Source organism: Centropristis striata, chromosome 16, assembly GCF_030273125.1.
Source record: "Centropristis striata isolate RG_2023a ecotype Rhode Island chromosome 16, C.striata_1.0, whole genome shotgun sequence".
Classification (NCBI taxonomy): domain Eukaryota; kingdom Metazoa; phylum Chordata; class Actinopteri; order Perciformes; family Serranidae; genus Centropristis; species Centropristis striata.
Genome location: NC_081532.1, coordinates 8,118,057 through 8,142,992, shown reverse-complemented (window position 1 = coordinate 8,142,992; position 24,936 = coordinate 8,118,057). Strand labels below are relative to the sequence as shown.

Below are 24,936 nucleotides of genomic sequence, written 5' to 3'. Positions count from 1 at the left end.
TTTCACAGTTTCTAAGGCTTACGCTATTTTGCTAAGTCACTATTTTATATGCACAGTGTTTCAGTGTTTGTTGCTCTTTATACTACATCACTTCACTTCCCACTTTCCTCCTGTCATAATTACTACAGCCACTAGAGGTCACTACCTAACAATACACGCCAATATCTGTCGTAATAACCTACTTGTACAGGGAAAGACTATTTCAACCAAATAGTATTTCTCTGGATACCATAGAACTTTAAAAGGCCATGAAAACATACAACTTTATCTATATGTGGAAATATGAGTGATTTAGCTAAATATAGTAGAATATACTTACAAACTACATTAAATTGAATCCAGTAACATTATTTATACATTTTTTGTCTTATAAACTGAGCAAACTTGGTTGAAAGCTCTGTAAAAGCAAGTAAGTGAAGCTGTTGTCAGATAATTTCGAAATGTCTTCATTCGACAATTTATAGTATTTTTATCTCTACGTTAATTCCATATTTTGCTATGTTTAGAAAACTTAGAACTCCAGGTTTGTTTAACTTTACATTTCGACAATTCAGACGATACATTTTATGCAGACAATAAACATCTAATAATAAAAAAAAGTCAGAGCAGTAGTGATAACAGATCCAGTGTAAAAGTCCCTGAGTTGGTGTTTCCATCAGACAGGAAGGGAATTATTCGAGGAGACGAACAGCAGTCGTGGTGGCGTGAACCCTCCTGACCCCGGCTGCCTGAGCCTCGACCCCTCACCTCCTGACTGACCCTCTCCGGCTGCTGTGGAGTCGACTGTGGTGTCAGAGGGCCGGAGGCGAGCCCCTTCACTCAGGAGAAATGAATCTTCCACATGCTGCAGGAGGAATGTCACGGTCCAGACGGTCCGGAGCGGCCCCCTGGGACTTCAGGAATCCAGGCACCTGTGAAATTCCCTTCAGTCTTTAAGTGCATCTGCAGGCGCCGTGAGAGGAGTAGAGGAAGATACTTGATTTGTCTTTCATACCAGTTAAATCAATCAGTGAGGTTTTTCATATGTGTTTGGTTTTCAGCAGCTGGAAAAACAAACTTCACACAAACATCTGCTTGTACTTTTCTCTTTCAGTTCAACATGGATGTGCATTAGATCTGATTGTTACTCAGGAACAGATGAGCTGATTCAAGTTTTAATCACAAACAAATAAGACAATCTCCAGCTGGGGTCATCCCCATGTTCCCAAGATCCTACACTCTCAGACTAGTCCTACCAGTAGGGATGGGAATAATTAATCAATGAGCAAATAATGATCGTTAAGAGTTTGGTCGATCATGTGGAATTTTTAATCGATCTGTGTATTTTTTAATTTTAATTTTATCTCTGACTGCGTATCAGTAGGCTACTCACTGAACTGAAACACGCCGAGCGTTCAGTTCTGCAGCCGTACATAAATAAGCCAATGAGCTGAGTATAAAGTTGGATAAAGCTACAGTTTGCAAACTGAAAGTTGCAATAACAATTATAAAACACACAGAAATACAAGATTATTAATTTGGCAAAACTAGCTTACTGTACCAAACCTTGCTAGCATGAGTTACTAGGTTTAATTTCATCCAAAACTTATTTAAACACAAAACACATTGAAATATGTAAGATTACTGTGAAAACTAACCTCATGCCCCTTCGGGGGCTAAAATCTAAAACTCCTTAACGTTTTTACGATCGACAGTATCAAGTCTCTTTTCGAACTTTCAAAATAAAAGCGTCCGTCGTATATATATATATATATATATATATATATATATATATATATATATATATATATATATATGCACATAACAATCCATCCAATAGTTGTTGAGATATTTCAGTTTGGTGGAGCAGACATTCCCATCCCAAGAGCTACGCTGCTAACATGGCTAATAACCACTAAAAACGTTTAATTTAAGTTGCTGTAAATTCATTTCCTGTGTGCTTTAACGTTTGTCTGGAACTAATTTAAAAGAGAAGAAATGTAACTGTACGTCCATAAATAAAATGTAAGTGGATGGAAGTTGATGTGGAGAGCTCTGACTCCTAAATTTTACTTTCCCATGCAACAAAAAATTGCAATTGCATTTTGAAGGAAACTTATTTTCTCTAGATTTTTGTTTGTGCTTGTCGTCTTGAACAAATACCTCTGATTAAAATCAGCAGACATCCCCACATGCAGGAGTTTGGAGTGCATGGGTTGGTCAAACAAATGCATGAGACCAACATTGACTTATATGCACCAAATGTATTGATTTGAACCCAGGCCATGATGTTTTACTAAACCTAACCAAGTATTTTGGTGCTTTAACCTAACCAAACTGCAAGAGTTTGACGACCTTAATCAAGTGTTTCAACTGTAGTTTTGTTTCAAATCAAAATGTTAAATACATGTTTCAAAACTGCGACTGTTATCTGTGAGAAAATCCCTCGTAACATAACTGAGAATGCACTTTTACTGTTTGAGAATAAAATCTTTAGGAGCCAAGCCTGGTGATGAAAGGTTTTACATAACACACAGAATCTGAGAAGTGACCTTTTAAAACACCTATAAATCACCTCGGACATCATAGAAGACTTTTATCACCCTCTGACTGGCTTTGTTGTTTTTTTCTTTTCTTTAACAGAACAGTGGCTGGAATTTAAAGAGAAGAGTCTGTGAAGTTCACAGGATGACAAAACCGGACCCTGTTTGATGTTCTGCACAGTTGAATCAGTGTCAACTGAGCCTGCAGCCCAGACAACGTGTTGGTGTCACATTTCATAATCTCTGTGAGCAAAACCTTTGAAGCAGCGTGGCTGCAGTGCATGAATGACAACAGAGAGAGAAAAAGTCTCTGCAGAAACAGTTGATAGAAGTCAAATACATACGACATGCAGCTGTAGGTGTTCAGTGACAGCTGGAAGAAGAACTCAGATCTGTTACTTAAGTTAAAGTACAGCATGAAAATGTAACTCAATCAAAGGTAAAAGTAGCTGTTATGCAGAATGACTCCCCTCAGATTGATATATATTTTAAATGTATTATTTGATTGTTTGTATTGATGCAATTATGTGAGCAGCGTTTTAACTTTGTAAAGATAGGGCCCATTTTAACTATGAAATATACTGTTATAAGGTTAAATTATGTCTAATAATTTTAAATTGATCATGTTTTTCCACATTAAATGTTCATCAAGTCACTAAAGCTGTCAGCTAGTGGAGTACAATGTACAACATTTTCCTCAAAATGTGGCAAAGAAAAAGTATAAAGTTATATAGCATGGAAATACTCAAGTTAAGTACAAGTACCTCAAAATTGTACTTAAGTACAGTAAATGTACTTAGTACATTCTACCACTGATAAAACATTTTTTAAATGATTAAAATGGAAGCAACAGATCCTCTCATTAAAGAAGTTTAAAATGTAAATTTCTAAATTTGTTGGGTTTTTTTTTTTGCATTGAAATGATTAAAAAGTTGTCAATGAATCAATTACTTTTATTTTGTTTGTTTTGTTTGTAAAAATGATAATTTAAAAAGTAACTATGCACTTAAATAATGGTAGTGATGTAAAAGGTACAATATTTCTCTATGAATTGTAATGGAGTAGTACTAAAGTACAGTATACATTAACCACTGCCAGCTGGTAAATATAATGAAGCATTTTGCAGCTAAATAGTCAAATATTTCCCTCAGGATTTGGAGGAGACAACAAACAGAGCTAGGTGTAGGTGTAAATATGGTGAAAAACTGCATAAAAACATGCTGTTAGACACTTCACCTTATGCAAATGAGTGTACAGATGTGTGGGTTTGAGTTTATTTGCACTTTGCACCAGTGCAGAAGATTAAAGGGTAAAATGAAATCTAAGGAAGGCAAAAAAGGTGGTGGTGATAAACAAACAGCAGGAGCTGTGGTGAGGGAAGAAAGCAGCTGATTGGAGCGTGTGAAGCTGTTTAACTTCACATCATAAATCAGTGAGCTGACCACAAGACATACACACACGGACAAACATCTAGAAAAGTAAAGTGAAACTTTCTTACAGTAGGAGAGTCATGTAATCTGTTGCTGATGTACAGCAGGGAAAGACTCTATTTACCAGAAAATACATATATTTTTAAAGTTGTTTAAATGATCATTTTCCTCTGTTGCAGTCACACAGTGTACCTACATCTCTCTGCTATAGACACAGCCTGTAAGGTTTGCTTCACTGTTATATAATCCATAATGTAATAATGTATGGCTCCCTGGAGCTTCACATTCACTTGTCATCAGTGGTGGAAATGAAGCTCTCAGCTCAGACTCCCCATCACTCCTGTGCAGCTAATTCTTAACATATTTTGTGTGTTTAAAGTTAATTTTTTGACCTCAGAAACAACAGTTTGACATAATAAATGTGACTAATGATCTGATCACTCAGCAGCTTTTCACAGATTTTTCAACTGCATCTCATGGGCTTCATCAGCACACAGGAATGGATGAAATGCAGTTAAAAAGCTCAAGAAAAGTCAAATAAATTGAGTTTATTTTGTTGAAATTATAACCTCCACCAAGAAGGTTATTTTTTCTGTTTTGTTTTGAGCAAGTACATTTTCTCAAGTCAACTTAAGTACAATATTAAGGTGCATGTACATTACCATTTCATGTTACTTACTGTACTTTTTACTAGCATCCTCACTGAAAAAAGGTCTGTTTTGTTCGTTTGTACAAGCAGCGTCATATTTCAGTTTTTTCTTCAGCAGTGGCCTCTAGTGGCTGAAGTAATTATGACGGTGGCAAAAGAGGAAGTGAGATGATGGAGTATAAAGAGTGACAAAGTCTATTTTGGAAGGGGAAAATACTTTTGAATATAAGTAGAATAAAAATAATGCAGGACTTTTACTTATTTCTTCAGTAAAGAATCTGCATACTGAATCACTGAACAGCTGGAACATTAATATCCTCCAGAGGACGTCACTGTCTTATACGTACTGACTTATTAAACTGACTTACTAAATGAGAGACACGGCGTCCTTCAGGGGACAAACATGACTCGAAAGATTTAAAGACGTTGGCGTGATATATTCTCGTGTTCGTGCGCGGTTCAATCCATACTTGATGGGTGGAAAGTAATGAACATGTCAAAAGACAGAATGAGTTCATTTTAATATTCATCAGCTGACCACAGTCGAGTTCAGACAACATGAAACATGAGGCAGCCTCGGGTTAGTTCATTACTGAGGTGAGTAAAGGCTCGTGTTCGTCCTCTGAATTATAATAAAGAGGTCATAAAATCTGTCCTCCATCACGGTCAGCGACGACCGACCCATGCTGTCCTTTTCTTCTTCTGTGGTCTCCAACCTCTCTCCAAAGTCAGACCGTCTTAGCTTGAGAACATGTTCCCATAATATTATTGCACTTGTAATCATATTTTATCCTGTGTAGTGGAGCTACAACTGCAACTGCATAATACTTCATGCTACTGTTACTACTATAGCACCATTTGTGTATTCATCCGCAGCTGAAAATAGTCCCCAACGAATGCACTTTTTTTTTAAACTCCTGTTTGAGTAATGCCACTAAAAACTATGATGACCATGAAATTATTCAGCTCTTTTAAAAAAAAAAGATACAATGCATTAGGGCTGGGCGCAATATCGGTATTACGAGTTATAGCGATATATTTTAAAAAGAGATATGTAGTTGAGACAAATATCCGCTTAGCGTTCCTTTTTTTTTCTTCCTGGAAACTGTAGCAGGCTCAATTTTAGGAATATACTGGAGATACTGGCTATTACCGGTATGCTGAAAATATGAAATTTAAGGCAAAAACCATATAGTTTTCTCATGTAGTTCACTGAAAAAAAAGATTTTTTTAGCCCTGTAATTATTATTTCAATCATCTATATAAATTCTACAAAGAAATACGAATTCAGTGCTTTTACTTTAAAATAGCAGTTTTTCATGTAGTGCATTACTTAGTGATTCTTTATTATTATGTGACCTCAGTTTTGTATGTAAATTGAATCATTCGTTCCAAGTAATATTCACTAAACCAGTTCATTGGCTTAATTAGTTGATATTTCCAAGTAAAATGTAATTTAGGGACATGAGTGAATCTGCAATTTACTTGTGTATTTTCATTAAAAAATAAGTGGTTCTATTAAATAAATATTACTTAGAAACAGACTGAATAAATATTACAAACACTTTCTGTGTGGAAAAACTTAAAAGCCTAGCTTTTTTTAAGTCATTTTTTTAATGTCATTCCAATTTTTTTCAGTGTACAAATGGCCGCCTACTGTAGCTAGTTCAATGGTACTGTAAATTTGAAGCATTTCGGTAAATACCTTCATAGAACAGGTTGAAGATGATTACTTGTGACGTTGAGTTAAAACTTAACACTTTGCACGTTTTGTTTAAAATACCAATATATATCGTATATCACCATTTGGCCCCAAAATACCGGGAAATGAGTTTTGGTCCATGTCAAACAGCCCTACAATGCATTATAGTTTTTCTCAGTTTTTCTCGCTTTGGTGCATTTCTCACATCACTATTAACATTTGCACAACAGTTAGTTCAACCTCCACAACATTAGTCATTTGTGCTCATCATATTAGCAGTTTCTCATTCCTTACAACAAATTACAAATGCTTTACATACTTGTGAATGCTGAATAGGCAATAGTCATTACATACAAAAATGTTGAACAAGTTGTCAAAATCTGTAAAGCTAATTTTATACATTTTTTAAAATCTTTTTTTTCCTGAATATGTCTCTCCTAAATTGAACAATTTCTCTCATGAGAACCTCAGCTTTCACTGATGAGAAGGGCTGTGTGACACATTAGTTGCAACCGATGATAAGCCACTTTTCTACAATCATTCAGAGCTGACCCCACTTAACAAGCATGTATGAACCAAGCAGGACATAGTGTGGACCATTTCTACAACACTGTGACACAGAAATGGAAGGTCAGCCTCGTGGAAGAGGGGTGAGGTTGCGGGGAGGAAGGGGATGACATGTGATGACATCACAGCAGAGTCCTGCAGAGGATGGATTCGCCTCTCGAGGAGATACTTTCCTCGCTGCATTGCAAGAGATGATATTGGCTGTAGATGATGTAGATGAAACTATGTGGCCAGACAGAGGAACATCTGGATGTGCATGAATGATTTATACTATGTATGTTGTATGTTCAGTTCCAATATGTACTGCAGTATTGTTTACAGTTGTGCACAGCTCTACCAAAAGGGAGTTTATGTTTGTTGTAAATAAGGGTGTGTTTTTTCTGTTGCACAGTTCTGTGAACAAATTAGAATTGCCAGGAGCATATGCAGTAAATGAAACATACAAATTCAGTGTGTTGTACTCAGTTACCCGCTAAATACAGTAATGTGTAACTTTACTGTAGCTTTCAAATGGCTGTGCAAATAGTATGTAATGCTGTCTTGAGCATTTTCAGGTAATGTCACCAAGATCTGACTTTTTTGCATTGGAAAACATTTACAGAGTAAATGGTCATAATGAAAACATGACAAAGCCTTTTGACTATCTTATTCATAAACATGGTGTCAGGACTTTTCATTTTGATGTCAGTGACACTTTCATTGGCATGAATACTTGCTTTTTAGGAATGAGCTATCCATGTTGAGCAAGTGACACACTTTTGCAGGGGTTTTGCAGTTTGTACTAATAGTTTTAAGAAATGCATTAACTGTTGTGCAAATGTAGATAGTGATGTGAGAAATGCAGCAAAAAGAGACTGAGAAAAACTGTAATGACCTGAGTGTGAATACGTGATGGTGTGTTACTCTGTAAGTTATTCTGATCAGCTGACAGCAGTTTGTGTCGCTGTCAGGTCAGCAAAGGACTCTTTATGCATGAGCACCTCAACGGCTAATCACATTATCTGACCTCAGATCTGCTGACTATCTGCTCAATCATCACTGTGAAGTGACAGAAGAGGACACAAACAGTGTCTTGTGATGCACAGGGGGGCTCAACAAGTTATGGATTTTAAACATCCGATACACTCACATGAACCCCTCTATTACTCCTGAGCTGTCCCCTAAAAATACATGTTGACAAACAGCAGAGCCCTGCAATTAAAAGGCCTCTGAGACACAGTGGCTGCTGCTGACAAAGTTCAGTAATTGTTCCCCTGTCATATAAACCTTGTAATTACCTCATGGTGATAGAGCTATCTTCTCTTCTGCAAGGACGTCAAGACTGTACAGAAATAGTCTCTCCTCCTCCTCCTCCTCCTCCTCCTCCTCCTCCTCCTCCTCCTCCTCCTCCTCCTCCTCCTCCTCCTCCTCCTCCTCCTCCAGCAGCTGCAGCTCTCCAGCAGAAACACCGGAGTCATAATCCTTCTCTGTGCCTCAAAACCCTTTTCCTGACACTTTGTCTCAAGTATAAACAGGAAGTTCGGGCTGCATGGCAGAAATTAAGCCAGGAAGTGTGCTGTGAATGGTTCGGGAAGTGTCGAGGCCGGGATCTGGATGTTGTACATGGTGGATAAGTGGCTAATAGACATGTTGTTTTTCATTCCTTTAACATCATCTAAAGAGACATGATCGATAGATAGATAGATGGATAGATAGATAGATAGATAGATAGATAGATAGATAGATAGATAGATAGATAGATAGATAGATAGATAGATAGATAGATAGATAGATAGATAGATAGATAGATAGATAGATAGATAGATAGATGGAATGGATGGATTTCTATATATATATATTTTTTTATATATATATATATATATATATATAGAGAGAGAGAGAGAGAGAGAGAGAGAGAGAGAGTGAGATAATGATAGATAGATAGATAGATAGATAGATAGATAGATAGATAGATAGATAGATAGATAGATAGATGGAATGGATGGATTTCTATATATATATATATATATATATATATATATAGAGAGAGAGAGAGAGAGAGAGAGAGAGTGAGATAATGATAGATAGATAGATAGATAGATAGATAGATAGATAGATAGATAGATAGATAGATAGATAGATAGATAGATAGATAGATAGACAGACAGATAGATAGACAGACAGACTGAATTTCCCCACTGCAGGATAAAAAAAGTCTTATCTTATTACTTAATCTTCTCTTTGTGCCAGATTTGACACAGACACAGAGGTAAATGTCACGTTACCGGCTAAAGGCCAGCCCAGCCCGTCGCTGCTGGTTGGAGGAAACGCTTTGATGCCACAGTTATAATAATACCACGCATGCCGATTACACAAAGCGCTGTGGGGCATCACCATCGCCTTCCTCCTGATTATGTAACAGCAGTATAAAAGTGAGAATGTAGTCCCAAAGGTACGCTTCACCCGTCAGTATAAATCTTCTAGAACAGTCTTACTGGGGCTCATAAATAACTCATATCCATACTGTGACATTTAGTTTCTGCAGCAGTCAAGTTTGTTTTGATACCATATGATGAACTGCTTAATACAGAAGAACACACAGAAACTCAAGCTGAAAGGAAACATGTAATACCCTGAGCTGCTCTGACCCGCCTGTTATCTGACTGTTTGTCATGAGCTGATGTTCTTTAAGAGCTGCAGATATATTTCATTTAGCATTTACCTGTCAAACTGACACAGTGTACACATTTGAGGAACTTTACTTGAGTAGTTAAATGTTATTTTACTTAATACTCCCACTATATTTTTTAAGAAGGAATAATAACTCTATACTAATACTAAATATGTATTATAATATTACACATTGAAAAGGATCATTCTGTATGACTATATTGAATTTATAGTGCTTTTCCATACGTAATAAATCAAGGCAGACAAGACATACATAAACCAAGTGATAAATAACATAGAATAATAATAATAATAATAACAACAATGATGATGATGATAATAATAACAATAATAGTAATAATAGTAATAATCATAATCATAATGATAATAATGATTTAAAATAACTTATAAAAATAATTTATAATGAAAATAATCTTAAAAATAATGCGTTTATGTTGTTAGTAAATAAGTACATAAATATAAATATATTTTTAAAAAACCCCACTATAGATAAATTAATTTTTGTACTGACTCTACTTCATTTCAGAGATAAAAATATTATTTATTTTTGTATTGTACTCAATCTAAAGTTACTTTGCAGTTTAAGATTTTATTTTTATTTGAATAACTGTTGAAGCCCAAAAGAGATAACATTTTCCAAAACTATTACAACGAAAGTAACAATAAAAATACATTTGTGTATCCACATTTTTATTTTGTATTTTTTCCCACCAAATTATTATCTTGCGACCCCTTCCTCTCCTAAGATTGTGAATGCAGGACTTTGACTTGTAATATAGTATTTTGACAGTGTTGTAATGTTACTTTTACTTCAGTAAATTATCTGAATAGCATGGCTGACAAACTAAAGATGTTCAGGAGGATTAACTTAAAAGTTATTAAATGAAAAACCAACATCCCATCCCCTCCCTTTTCCTTTTGTCCATTTCCTGTGAATAGATTTATTAGGTACAAAACTGGAATGCAAAAGTCTAAACACACACACACACACACACACTTTCCCAAACTCACAGCCAGACTCTGCTCATTCTGCTGACCTGTGCTGATGTTTAAACTGGTGGGAGTGTTTCATGTTTTAGTTTAGGGACTTTTCAGACGAACCAAGAGGACCAGATGTGAGTTTTCGGATCATGTGACGCGCTCCAAAACAAACTGTCACATCCATGGAAACGTCTGCAGAGATTTGAGTAAACATGGACCTCCTCCTGACCAGATTTTTGTCTTCACACCGCAAGACACATAAAGAAATGCATCAACACCTCTGCACCATTGACATCCATCAATTTAACGCCTTTTACGTGCAGTTTTATAAAGGTGACGCATCGCTAACAATAGGGAATGTAATTTAGGGTTTTATTTATGAGCACAGAATGTTTAAGCAAGCTGTGAAAGCCTCTTTTATAGCATCTACATGCAGTTATCTTTAATCATGTTTCCATTCAAAGCTGGTGGTTTTAGGAGGTTTTATTAAACCAGAGGAAAACTCTTTTAGAAGCAGCTTTTTTGTGGAGTTTCCTTCTTGCATGAGTCAAAAATCTCCAAGTCTGTTACATTTATTATTTATGAAAATGTGTGTTTTTTGTGTGAGAGATCTTTCCCTGCTTCGGCCTTTATCCTGGACCGGCCGACAGACTGCAGTTAGTATATTTTCCTGTGTTTATACTTCAGCTGCTATTTTAGTATCCTGCATACAGTGAAAGGCGTTTGCATCCAGGAGAAGAAAAAAAAGAAGCGGGGGGGTTTTCTCTGTGGCATGACCACAGCAGTTTCCTGAACCTGCTGCAGACTGGAGGAGGAGACACGACAACAAACCTCTGTGTTCCTTCTTTGTTTCTCTTTGAGCTGCCATGTGATTATCTGACCTGCGAGGAAGTGACACACAGCCCATGGATGTAAATACGGGCAAGCGAGAGGGCGGTGTTTGTGCAAGAAAAAATCATTTTGGTGGACTGTAATCACAGTGGAGAAACAATTAGTCACTGAACAGTCATACAACAGTCTGATGGATGTGAAGCGGTGCAGTGGACGCATGTGGGCTGAACAATGACAGAGGTGTTACGGCTGCTGCATGAACGGCGCCCGTGCTCCAGACAAATTAGTCATGAAGGTACAAAAAAAGGGAATAAAACAGGTTGTTCAGGGGGGAAAAAAGTTTATTCTGCATCAGCTCCTGCTTAGTTTGATGCATTTTCAGTGGAAGGACATACATATATTTGATTAATTAACAATAATTAAAAGGAAAAAAAAGGAAAAGAAAAAAGGAAAAAAAAAAGATTTTAAAAAATGGATTGGAACCATTTGTGCCTAATTATATTTAAAAATACTTGTTTTGAATATTTGTGCAGTTTGAACACTTTCTCTTGCATTTCAATTTATATCATGAAATCTACACAAAATTCCAATATTTATTGTACTAATACTGTCACAATATCAGATTTTTGCAACATGATTATCATGGCCAAAAGAATACACAATAACAATATTATCACAATATATGTATATATATATATATATATATATATATATATATATGTGTGTGTGTGTGTTGTGTGTGTGTGTGTGTAGAAAACATGAAAATTAATCTTGAACCTTGTTTATTGTGTGTTTTCTTCTTTTTTTTTGGCAAATTAATTACACTAAAATTACGAGTGTAGTAGCCATAATTATATAAAAGTGTACAAAAAGAACAATTAAAATGAACAGCTGCTCAAAACAAAACCAGATGAACCGATTTAACAGGCTCTGGATTATCAACAGGTCTTTCTCAATAATGTCCAATCAAGTCATTGTGCCACAGGTGGACTCTGCTCAGGGATAATTTAAGCCAACAGGATGCACCTGACCATGATTTGTCCAAAGGGTCTGAATACTTCTGTAAATGAGAGATTTCTGTTTTAGATTTTTAACAAATTGAAAGAATTTCAAAAACATATTTTCACTTAGTCATTATTGGTTATTGAGTGTAGACTGATGGGCAAAAACTGCATTTCTATTGATTTAAAATTAAATCTTGAACACAATAAACTATGCAAAAAGTGAAGGGGACTGAATGCTTTCTGAAGCCACGTATGGTCACATAAATTAGCAAAAAGACAAGTGATTATAGGAGCATATAGATTTTTGACTTATTGCATGTAATATGCTTTGTTGTTTTCAAACCAAGCAGAAGAATTCCTGGTTAAAAAAGATGGTGGAAAGTTTGAATTAGTTTTCAGACAAAAAAATGAATTTATCGAGGATCAGGAATCAGATTACAAAAACGAAGTATCTATAGTCAGCCTGGATTACATTTGGAAAAAAAGTGCAATTATGTTAGTTACATTGTCAAAGATTAAATGTATTAATCAATATGGCAATTTTAAAATCAAACTTGAAGACTGAAAAGACAGCTGCCCTAGCACCATTGTGGATTCATAACTTAAGGCTCACTGGACTGATCTGCTGATATTTTCTCCATGAGAAGGAAGAAATGAAAGCAGAAAGAACAAAAAGCATTGTCTCAGTCTGCTGATTATCTTTTACAGTATTTCACATTGACGAATAAATCATCATTACAAGCCCAAACAGAGGAATCTCAATCTCTTCATCTCCTTCATAGGTTTTAATGGTCTAACCACACCGAGGACACTGAGGGGACACAGCAGCTCAGAGAACAAGTGCTGCCTTGTTGAACGCTCTCCCTCGCACCTCGCTGGCGTCCAGTAGCTCAGCGAGCGAGGCGGGATCATATAACACTGCCTTGTTTTTCTCATGGATTTTTGCGGTTTGAGCAAAAACCCTGCTGGCCACTGGCCCGGGGATTTAAATCCAAAAAAAGACCTCAATCCAAGAAATGCCTTTGCCCTGTCCTGCATACTAAAGAGGCGCTCGATTCTCATATAATGAAACTTTGAGGCAGAAAAAAAGGCACTTTGCCAATCAAGTTGATATAATTCATCATTTGTTAGAGTACGCTCCCATTATCATTATGAGATTCAACGAAAAATGTAGCTGCCGAAATGGAAAATTAAATTGATTTACGCTGAGAATCAGATGGATTTTGAGTGTGGAGACAGAGAAGAGGAGTGTGGGAAAGCAGGCTGCTCACTGAGGTGGAAAACGTGACTCAGGTTGAAGAGATGACGGCAGATAAAGAGACACCGGACAGTAAGCTGGTACTGACACAAGTACTGCACTTATGTACAGTTTAAATGGCCTCTTAGCTACTTTATGCTTCTTCTAAATGCTATATCAGCTAAATGCTAACATGCTCACATTTGATTATCACTTAATAATTACTTATTTAATAAATAAGTAGAGAGCTTAAATATATTTTTGCAAGTTTCATGGCAATCCATCCAAGTCTTGACAATATACTTCACTCTGATTGGTTTCAAAAAGAAGTCTGATTGTATAGAAGTCTATGAGAAAATGACCCTACTTCACACATGATTCATTACCTCAGTAAACATTTAGCTAATGAGTTTATGGTGTCAGTCGTTAGTTTCAAGACTACTGTAATTTATTCTGTATTTTTGCCAGATTCTGGTGATTCTGGGGTCGTGATGATGGGGCCCTTGAATATTGTTGCCCAGGGTACAGCAAAGTGTTAATCTGGCCCTGCTGATAATGAGTCTTTTGCCCTAGAGTTACCAAAGTAATTATTGGACTCATTTTTCACAGGCCACATGTCTTCTAAACATTCTGACACAAATCAGGAGAAAATTAACTTTGTTCAAGACCTGTCTCTGTCTCAGCAAGTCGTGAAATCTGTCAACGTAGTTAGCGTTAGCGTTGCCCAAAATCTGTCATGAGTGTGTCAAAACCATAGACTGTATAAAGGTCAAAACCATTTACGAATGTCGTAGCTAACTAATTTTTGTGATGCTAAATGTGACTGTTGCTGTTTAGATATATAATCTTAGCAAAACAAATGTTCACATAACTTGTTCTTGACATTCACAATCTTAGCTGTCACTTTGTTCTGTCAATGGTCAGGACCAAAATGGTTAGCGGATTTTACTTGTTAGCTATTAGCATGGCTAACAAGTAAAATCCAATTCTTCTCTAAAAATTAGGCTCAGTAGTGTCATTACACATAATACCAGCATTCCCCTATTGCTGCAAACATTAAAAAACTTTCCTGTAAAAGTGAAAACACAAAGACAATGTAAAGCTACATGGAGCACAGCGAGTTAAATGGACGAGAACTGAAAGCAGTAAAGCAGCCGCGGCGCCATCTGTGTTCACTTTACATTGCACAACATTAAAACAGCCGACTGCTCATCCAGTGCAGAGGAAACTGTACGTGCCCGACGAATTAAAGCCAGGCAACTTTTATAAAGCATCTGCTCGGTGTTTTGCGCACACACACACACACACACACACACACCGACAGCAGTCCTCAGAAGGGCCTGCAGCAGGCCGTACAGTGAGGGAATCCCTCCGAACACCTTTCTTTCACCTCCTCCACACTCGGAGAGATAAATTAAACCGTGTCAAACAGAACACATGCAGAAGGTCACTCAAGCTGCAATAACTGATTAAAGATCTGCTCCAGAGACCGGCCCTCCTCCTAATCCAGGAGGAGAAAAACCACTCAGTAGGGGTGTGTGACTCCCACAAAGGAAATGGGAAGTCTCAGGAGAACAAACGGAGGGAAATGTGAACTATAGCGTTACACACATTAAGTGCCACTGTACATTTCCCTGTCACCTGCTCCCTGAAGTGTCGTGCTGCTGCACTTTAACTGCACTGTTATTGTTTTATTATCTTCTATTTTATTCTCTCTCTTTTTATATTGCTCTTTTTATATTGCTTTATATAATTATTTTCTTTAATGCGTTTTATGTCTTTTCTAAAAGCACTTTGAATTGCCTTGTTGTCGAAAAGGTGCTGCACAAATAAACTTGCCTTGCACAAAAGTTTGAACACAAACCAAAATGAGTGCAAGAGTGACATCTGCTGGCACAGACAGGAGCTCTGTAGAATATATTTCTGTTTAATTGATATTTCTGTTATTTGTTTTACAGTGATTACACTATGCAATGCTGTAACATACAAACTATTTATTTTTCTGTTTCTTAAAATATCTGAATTATTATACTTACATTGTGCACCTTGTTTAAAAGTGTGCTTAAAACTTACCTAATTAAGTATGTGCTAAAAAAAATATCTAAATTTGACTGTGCAGACCTGGATATGATAGAGATTCAAGCTGTGTACAATACACCCTGATATAAAGCATATGTAGGAAGTCACTGTATAAGAGGTTTAGAGGTAATAAACTTGAGTATTCCTTTTTATTTGATGCTGCATACTTTATACTTCTACAGTTATAGTAACAGGTTAATTTATTTTTATTTATTTATTAAGATATATGAAATAATACAATACATTTGAGAACACCATTGTTTCCCCAAACTTTTTATCTTGTGATCTTGTAAAAAAAATAAAATAAAATAAAATAAAATAGAATAAGTGTCAGTGTAGCTGGGGAACTCTTGCCATATTTCAGATGTCTATAAGTTGTAATATTTACCCTCATAACTTCTCATTTAGTTTATTTAAATGGCAGTTGAAGTCCAAATAAATCAAATTGTCCAATATTTAATACATTTTAAAAAAGAATTAGCAAAGACTGAAGTTCAAAGAATAAATACAGATTTGTCAAGAAGAACCTTCTAGAAACTTCTGTTTCTCTCGTCTCCTTTAATCATTTTATGGCCCACCATATTTATCCAGAGGCCGAACCACTGAACTAAACTACTGAACTGCTTAAAGGGTGCATTCCAACATTACCAAACTATTTAGTAAGACAGAAAATGATTTAGTATGTCCCAATACACAGTGTGTTAAATGCAATATGCCAGAAGTACCAGGATATGTTACTGCATCTGGTTTCATTTTGCAACTTGGATGTTTTTCTGGCTTTTCTGATTCACTGCAGCATTAAGCGACGGTCAAAATTTGAGGTGCGATGTGATGAATAATACTTGTATACATGCATGCATGAGTTCATACTTTGTAAGGGCTGCGGCGTACGTACTATAAGAAAAAAGTAAGAAACTTGAGCAGCTATGATAGTAAATTGCTGCTTAAACATGAATACATCAGTATTAACAATCTACTTATATCGTACTCTCATATATAATTTATCTGCCACAGGGGCCATTTTTCTGCAGAGGCAGTACTTTTACTTCTGATACTTAAAGGACATTTTCTGATAATACTTCTGCATTTTAACTCTCAGGGATGCAGGACTTTTATTTAATAGATTACTTTCAAGGAACAAATTCTTCTTGGACCACAGCTGTAGTGTGTACTTTCACAGCAAAATATTTTGGCCAGTTTTTCCTCTAAATATTTGATACTTGTTTGTTTTTCAAGATGTTCCTGGAACTGTCTGGGCCCTGTCTACAATTTAAATTCCTTCCAGCTGTGAGCAACTCTTGTATTTCCTTTGTGTGTATCGCTGATGAATATAAATACTGGAGCTTCATATTTGTGCCAGTTAACTGTTGGAAGCAATAAAAGTGAGACCGTCTTCAGAGTTAACCCTTTATTCAAAAGAAATGTTCAAACAACAAAAGGAGCACAGCCGGCTCAGAGCAGAGTGTGAATGCTACAAGCCGTTAATAGTGGTCGGGTAAAAAAATCACAACCTGTTTCAACCATCACTGAAAAGAGTTATCAGCTTTTTTTGGAATAAAAAGCCACATTAATATAATCAAATTCAATACCAGTCATTAAATTGCAATCAAACCAAGAGTGAAATGTGTAATAAAAACACAGGTCATTCATACACTCATACACACACCCTTTTTGTTTCACGAGACAGAAATGGGTACAGGCCGAGCTCAGAGCGACATCTCAGAAATGCTGAAATGTCAATTTGTTCAAGATCTCAAAGAGAAACCCACGTACACACAAAAGCACTCATTTAGATAAATTCACCTCAGAATTTTAGATTTAATTTGACATTTTATGCCTAAAAAATATATAATTAATAGTTAAAATAAGGTTACAGTATATTTCATTCTGATCCTTTTACTGTTCCACAACGCGGAGCAGTGTTAGGACGGATCTGCCAGACTTCTCTTTGTTAGAAAAGGGGTGTCCCTAAAATATCCCTCTTTTTAATTATTATAATTTTTTACAGCATGCAAATACTGTTCTGTAGACCTGCTCTCAGGTCACATCTAATTCTTTAAGTAATCATCCTTTAATAATTAGAGAAAGAAAGTAAACATTAGTAACACAAAATAAAATATACATTGGTTGATTGTATAATACATTAAGGGGACATACAGTTATCTACAGAACAACATTCACCAGGTCTTTTATTTGGAGTGAATATAGGTCCTTTAAAAAAAACAAAAAAAAACACTGTCTATGTAGCGTTTCTACAAACTGGAGTGTGAAGCTCAGTCGAGTTAATGTTTTAAAGTGATCTCTAATCAAAGTAAAAACGGCATATGAAGGGTTCCTGCCCTGCAATGTACCGAGAGGATTAATGGAAACAGCTGGATTGAGATTTAAAGGTGTAATCCTTAAAATTTTCATGAAATCAAACCCTGTTTTAATTAGCATTTATGGTTTCTGCAATAGCCGTTCAATCCATTTACATTCAGCAATTAACTCTCTATGTAGTAGTTTATTTTGCTAGTGGCGGGGTCCGCCATTCCTCACTGGATTTTAATTTCCTTCACTGCCTTATGACTTATACTTTAAATTCTCCTAACACAGTACCAGAGCTGTATTAAGTTTCCGACTGCTGCAACTTCACGTTAAAAGTATCACACTGGAGAAGCACAAGGTGGCTTTATTGTGAAGGAGTCACAGGAAACGCGATCTGTGTCGAGGTTAGCACTTCATGCTAACATTTAAGAAAAATGCATCCACAAAACAAGAAAGCAGTCAATTAAGCAGGTTTCTCAACAAGGAGAGAAATCAGAAGGATTAAAACTAACACTAAGAATGCTTTGTGCGCATTGTTTGTTGGATTGAACCAAGAGGGTTCGTAAAATATATGAAACATAAAATAATCGCATGTATAAATTAGCTGAGTAGTTGTAACGTTTAACTAAATAAACCTCAAATGCAAGCCTGGTATAATAATTCTGAGATAAACATACAACTACACACACACACATACACACGTCTTTAAAAAACAATGCATAGCATAAACAACATTGCAAAAATCCAGCTCTACTGCACTTCAGACCTAAACCTCAGCCGGGCGATTTGTCTCCACAAATTGAGTGGAGTGGAAACGGGCGTCAGAAGTGTTTTTGCTTTTTCCAGGTGGAGCCTGATGCTCAGGCGGAGAGAGAGTCTAAAGCACCCCCGTTACAAAACAAGGGAAGGAGAAGAAAAGAAGCGAGGTGTTTTCTGGGGGCCCAGAGGAGGAAGAGGAGGAGGAAGAGGAGGTTAATGGGGAAAGATTTAAGGACTCCCTGCTGTAAACACTGCTGCTCAGGACCAAAGCTCCTCCGGCTCGGCCGACTCTGCGACGCTCTTCTTAAAGGAGTAGGGCTCATGTGACTCTCTAGGTGTCCTCCTCGTCCTCGCGGTTCACCACCACCCTCTTCCTCAAAGCTTCGTCAGAGAAACCCTGTCCCTTAGGTTCTGGGCGGCCCTCTGGGGAGCCTCTCCTCCTCCTCCTCCAGACCTCATCCTGGTCCTCGTCTTCTTCGTCTTCATCGTCGTCTTCCTCGCCGTCGGCCTCATGTTCTTCCTCTTGTGCTTGGATCAACCTCGCCTGATCCATCGTCTGTTTTTCTGCAGAATATCATTCAGAACAGTCAGTGACCGTTGATAAACAGCTACAAACCTGATAACTAGTAAGTTTGTAATGTATCAGCTAGGCTTGTCAAGATAATTACTATATCCACTTACCGTTAAATATATAAAAATGGACACAACTGTTTTTTTCTGGACTCAATATATTGTTATTTACATGTGTGACTTTTTGTGCTTTTTTGTGTTGGTTTAAAGTAAAGCTGCAAATGTTTGTACGAATTACCCCCCCAAAAAACTATATTTCCCAAGCTGTTTATATGTTATTTTAATAATAAAATAATATAATACATAATTATTATCTCATTGCAATGTCTTGTTAACAGAGCCTGAGAGTCTATTTTATTTGTTTTGGTTGTAATTTATTTATTTATGTTTTATTTATCTAGTATATTTTAATATTTCTTTTCCACATTTCAACTCCAATGTTTGATATTCTCAAGATTTAAAATTCAGTGCTGTGGAAAAGGACATACTTATTATGCTCTAATACAGTTATAAAACTAAAACATCGACACAACGATACTATCGTTTATGGTGATAGTTTCTGGGAAAATGTCCTAAAAAATGTGTTATTGCGACAGGCCTAGTATCAGTGCCCAGTTTCTATCATTAATGTATATAAAATAAATGTACAGTAAAGCAGTATTAAATATAATATGACATCAAACTCACTCTGGTAGTAATCTGGAGAAGAAAATCGTCGTGAGGGGAAGACAAAATCTGCGATGAACACCAGTAACTGCAAAGACAAGACAACATTTAACATTAATTTACCGGTAATGCATGCACTTGTGCTTATTTCACTATTTTTTTTAAATCATTAAGTGCTGCACAAGTACTCACCAGTCCCAATGCAAGACCAGAGAACAGAGTGGCCAAGCCAAAGATGACGTAAGAGCCCCAAACTGGAATCCCAAGATGCTCCGTCATGTAGTTATGACAACGCTGGAAACACAAACAAAGTTGAATGGTCAATAATATCTAAACTAAATATAGGTTATAGTAAACCAGTACGGGCCAGTGAGTTTAATTTATCATGATGATATAATGACATGGGCATCGTAGGTTATTTGACTCAATCTCACATAAACATTCAATAGGGCTGTAAGCAACGACTATTTACATTATCAATAATCTGCCCATTAATTGATTAATCGTTTTGCCAAAAAAATGTCAGAAAATAGTGACACTTCCCAGTCCAAGGTGATGTTTTCAAATTGTAATTTATTTGACCAACAGTTCAAAGAATCCAAAGCTAATCAGTTTATTCTCCTGTTGACAGAGAAAAGCATAAAATCCTCACATTTAAGGAAAAAAAAATGTTTTTTTTTTTTTACAATTAAAAATGACTAAAATAATGATTAAATTATAAAAATACTTGGCAGTTAATATTCTGTCGATGTACTATCGATAACGGACTAATTGATGCAGCTTAGTGTAATAACTTCCTCCTGTTTTGAGTAATGTTGACGGATAATGATTGTAGTTTTATATTAGTTTTCCTAAATTAAAATGTATCATACAGACTCAAAATCAAACATTTTTACTCAGTTTGGAGAAAAAGACCCATATATTGACCTTGTTAGGTTTTGTTAATCATTTTTTTGAAAACTTTTTTAAATACCCCCATTGTTTTTTGTAGTTTGTTTTTAAGAAAACAAAACTGTGTGGTGTAATGGTGTAATATATATTTTTTTATCTTAAAGGCCATATCCCCCAAGCTTAAATACAGGTATATTGTTTGTTTTTTCAACATTAAAGCATGTAAACATGTTCTAGTAAAAACCCAAAATACAAGCAAGAACCTAAAAAATGGGCATAATCTATCAAAATATATATTATATCTTGGAAATAACAAGTCACGCCCCAGAAGAGGCCAGTCTAGTATTTTTCTTTGTCTAAAAAACAATGAAAATTAAAAACCTGAGACACTGGGAGGATGATTTACATCAACAGCTTTATGTTTCCTGTAAGTTTAGCCATCTGTCCTAAAATAATGTATTGTGTGTGGTACATGTGAGGTCAATTACAGTTTCTTTCTGTATCTTATGTATCCTGTTAAACTGGATTTGTTGTTTTGTATTTTGCTAGTAAAAGTCTGATCCCCTCACACGGAGCAGAACATTGTTCTTTGAATAGATTGTGGGAAATGAAATAAACACCTTCCTATGTAATACAAATCTACATGTTGACAGTCACTTACCCGGATAAACATGGAGAGCTTGAACAAAGCAGACATTGAATTCATTCTGCCAAAAGAGGAGGGAAACGACAGCATGTAATTTAACAGGGATTTGTCAAAATGTAACATTGCTACAAAGCCTAAACATAAAAATAAATAACAAGAACGGGACGGGAGGGGCTGTCTGTGTGTTTGGATTTTAAAGCAACAAAAAAAGACACTAAAAATAGAGTTAACGGGGCAGATATCTGATGTTGTTTTCTGATATTTCAAAAAGACTGACACAAAGCACTGCACTGCCACTGTGAACAGCTCTTTAGGGCTCAGTGATATTACTCTGCTTGCATCTTCTGCACTCTTCTTTTGGTACTGATGTGTAATATGATCGTAATCGGGAAATTGAAAAACAGCCTTGTGTAACCGCATCATCACACTAAATCATCATCATGATTGTGTAAAGCTATTTTAATACTCACAGAAAGGAAGACGGCCCGAACCAAGAGGAAACTGGTTCGACCGCTCTCCATTTCTGCTCGTCGACGAAGCTGAGGAAGTCGTCTTTAGTGCGAGCTCCCTGGTACTTCCTGAAGACGCCATCTTTACAGCTGAGACACAAACACAGAGACAAACTTTTAGGTTGGAAATCTGGATTTTGAATATGCTTTTTTTAAAGGCCAAAATTACTTTAACAAGAAACAAAAGGACACTGATATCACAATTTTGTCGAAAAGGCTGCTGGTGGTGTTGTTACATTTGTGAGACTACTGGGTGATAAATCAACAAAATCTACTAAATATGCGAGAACTGATGAACCATTTAAGCTATTTATCAGGCAAAAATACATGTCTTTCACTTAGTTTATCTTTCTAAAAAGGGAGGATTTCCGTTCTTCTCTGTTTCGTACAACTTTATCGATTTGGTCAGTAGATAAAAGACCCACTTTGATCTGCATTTATTCACCATTTCTTGACTGAATGGTTGATTAAAACAAATAATTGATAGACAAATCTATAAACATTAGTTGCACCCCATGACTGGAAATATTTTGCTATTACCAGTCCAGAACGTACTTTATATTTCTAATGACTTTCTTTCAAGATGGTGCACTTCTGCATTAAATACACCACGAGCAGCCACACATAAGAGGAAGTCATGAAAACCACAGAAGATATAAAAACTTACTGGTAAATAGTCGGAAGTGAAGTGATGATGAATCGTCCACTCAGACCTTACAGAGAGAGGAGACAGTCAGTGGGCAGGAAGGAACTGTTTCACTCATATCTAAACTGAAAGGAATTTCAGGCTTGGTAGAATTAATGTTGAATAGCAGCTCCACTGCACTGCTGGCTAACAAACACTTATATTTCATACAACATATAACACACAATACAGTAAAATATAGCATAAATACCAGTTTGTTAAAGGCCATAAATATTAGGTCTTTCAGTCAACATTTTGAGAAACTGCATGTGATCCCTCTTCATTTTCAACAGCAGAGTTTATTCTGGATGCTCGCATGAATTCTGAGACAATCCAGCTTCCCAAATCATAGTTTTGTAGTGACTAGAACAGAAAGTACAGATCTGGTTGCAACTATCTGTCATCTTTAAACCTCAATAAGTGTCCTGATGTTGCCCTCAAAACTCACATAAAATGGCCTTTAAAACCTGACACGTACCAATGTTATATACTGTGAAATTATACAAATTTGTTGAGATATTGCCAACAAGTGTAATTATGGACAATGCTGACATGTCCATGATTACCTGTGGACATGAGACAGCACAGTATAGATCATCAGTGCAAACTACATCAATGATAAACACGTAGTTAAATTAATCACCTGTCAATCAAATTGAACATTATATTCAATATATTATATATATATTATATTTATAAAGGCTTTTGTTTAAAACTATTTAAATGGTAAAGGTTTATCCCAATGAAGTTACTTGTGAGTATATTATCCAGTTGTATGTAAAATTACAGTACAGTATAGCCAATATATAAAGAACTGAATTAATAATTCTGACACAGTTTCAACGAATCCTGGACATTTCAAGTCTCAGCTTCCTGATGTTTACTGCAGAGCTGTTGTGAGGTGTTTCAGCTATTCTGTCCTGGTATTTACAGCAGTGTGTTGCATGCTGATCGGGCTTCACAGCTCTGTTTTGTTGTGCATGCAGGAGTCACAGTGCAGCTGCCAGCTGGCAGAAGTCATTTAAAGCCTACCGGGTTGCTCTGTTACGTCCACCTTGGCTATGTTGACCCCCATGTCCTCTCCCCACTCTGCGAACTCCTTCCACGTCTGCTGGAGCTGCTGACATGCTGGACACCAGGGTGCGTAGCTGCGGGGATATCAAGTTTCATAACGTCACCCTGTTAAAATAATCGCCTAATTCATTTTTTCAAGTTTTTACAGGACACACAAAAAACTTCACCAAAAGTGTAACATATGACATTTATTGATCATTTTACTCAAATGTTACTTCAAAGTGTCATTAATGTTCATGACACATCCCATGTCATGTTTATGACACGCTCATGTCACTCTTATGTAGACACCTTCAAAATAAAGTGTTACCATATCTTGCTTAAGTCACAAAGGCATTTTTAAAAAACTGCCTAAGTCACATTTTATTTTGACTTAGGCATAATAAATCCGCTTAAGTCATACACTTGACACAGGCCATTATCTTAAAAATAACATGATCTGATCAACTGAGGATGTAGGCGATTTTACCATAGGTGGCCGGCGTCATGAGGAGATGATTTAGGCAAAAACATTTTTTAACAAGAAATGACTTTCTGGCGATTATTTTAACAGTGTGACGATAAGTAAAGCCTCAGATAAAGCGCACAATCACCTTCATCAACTTGGTAATCACTGAGTACACGCTGGAATCTACTAATGACCTGGTTGTGTACTGTATTAGCTGGTTATTTAGCAAACAAGGTAGCATGCAACTCTAGTAAGCTGGTTAGTTAGCTAAATAAGGCAGTTAAGTGGACACTTGAGCAACTTGACAGGGCTAAACAGGAGTAGATGAGAGAATAATCAGATAAGACAGAGCATTTAGTCTTTAATCTGACCGTACAGCGTTTCTACGAGCTAAAAATAGCTAAGCTAACTGACAAGCTAATGTAGCTAGCCGGTTAGCCGTTAGCAGGCAGGGCACCTACAATTCAATCATCCACTCTCCGGTCAGGATCTCCTCCCACGACCCGTCCGTCACTTCTCTGAGGCCCTCCCGCTTCGCCGACACCGGCAGCGACATTAGATACACCACCAGGAACAAACCGCATATCCGTGAGCGGTGTTTTGTTCGCCCCGTTAAAGGAAACATTTTAGAGCCTATGTTGCTAATGGCTAGCAAACACGCCATGTCTGAGCCTGAGCTGACAACCCGCACACTTCCTTCCGTTGAGCG

General features: G+C 36.5%; 1 protein-coding gene across 1 annotated transcript; it reads right to left on the bottom strand.

Annotated features, from left to right (window-relative positions):
• Positions 1–17,065: 17,065 nt before the first annotated feature.
• On the bottom strand, positions 17,066–24,913 carry tmx1 (thioredoxin-related transmembrane protein 1). The gene is made up of 8 exons (XM_059353855.1): positions 24,689–24,913; positions 23,738–23,853; positions 22,688–22,733; positions 21,982–22,110; positions 21,527–21,572; positions 20,167–20,268; positions 19,996–20,062; positions 17,066–19,302 (listed from the first exon to the last, which is right to left on the bottom strand). Exons 1-8 carry the CDS (start codon positions 24,889–24,891, stop codon positions 19,070–19,072), a joined length of 942 nt encoding a protein of 313 aa, XP_059209838.1. The 5' UTR covers positions 24,892–24,913; the 3' UTR covers positions 17,066–19,069.
• Between the last annotated feature and the right edge of the window lie 23 nt (positions 24,914–24,936).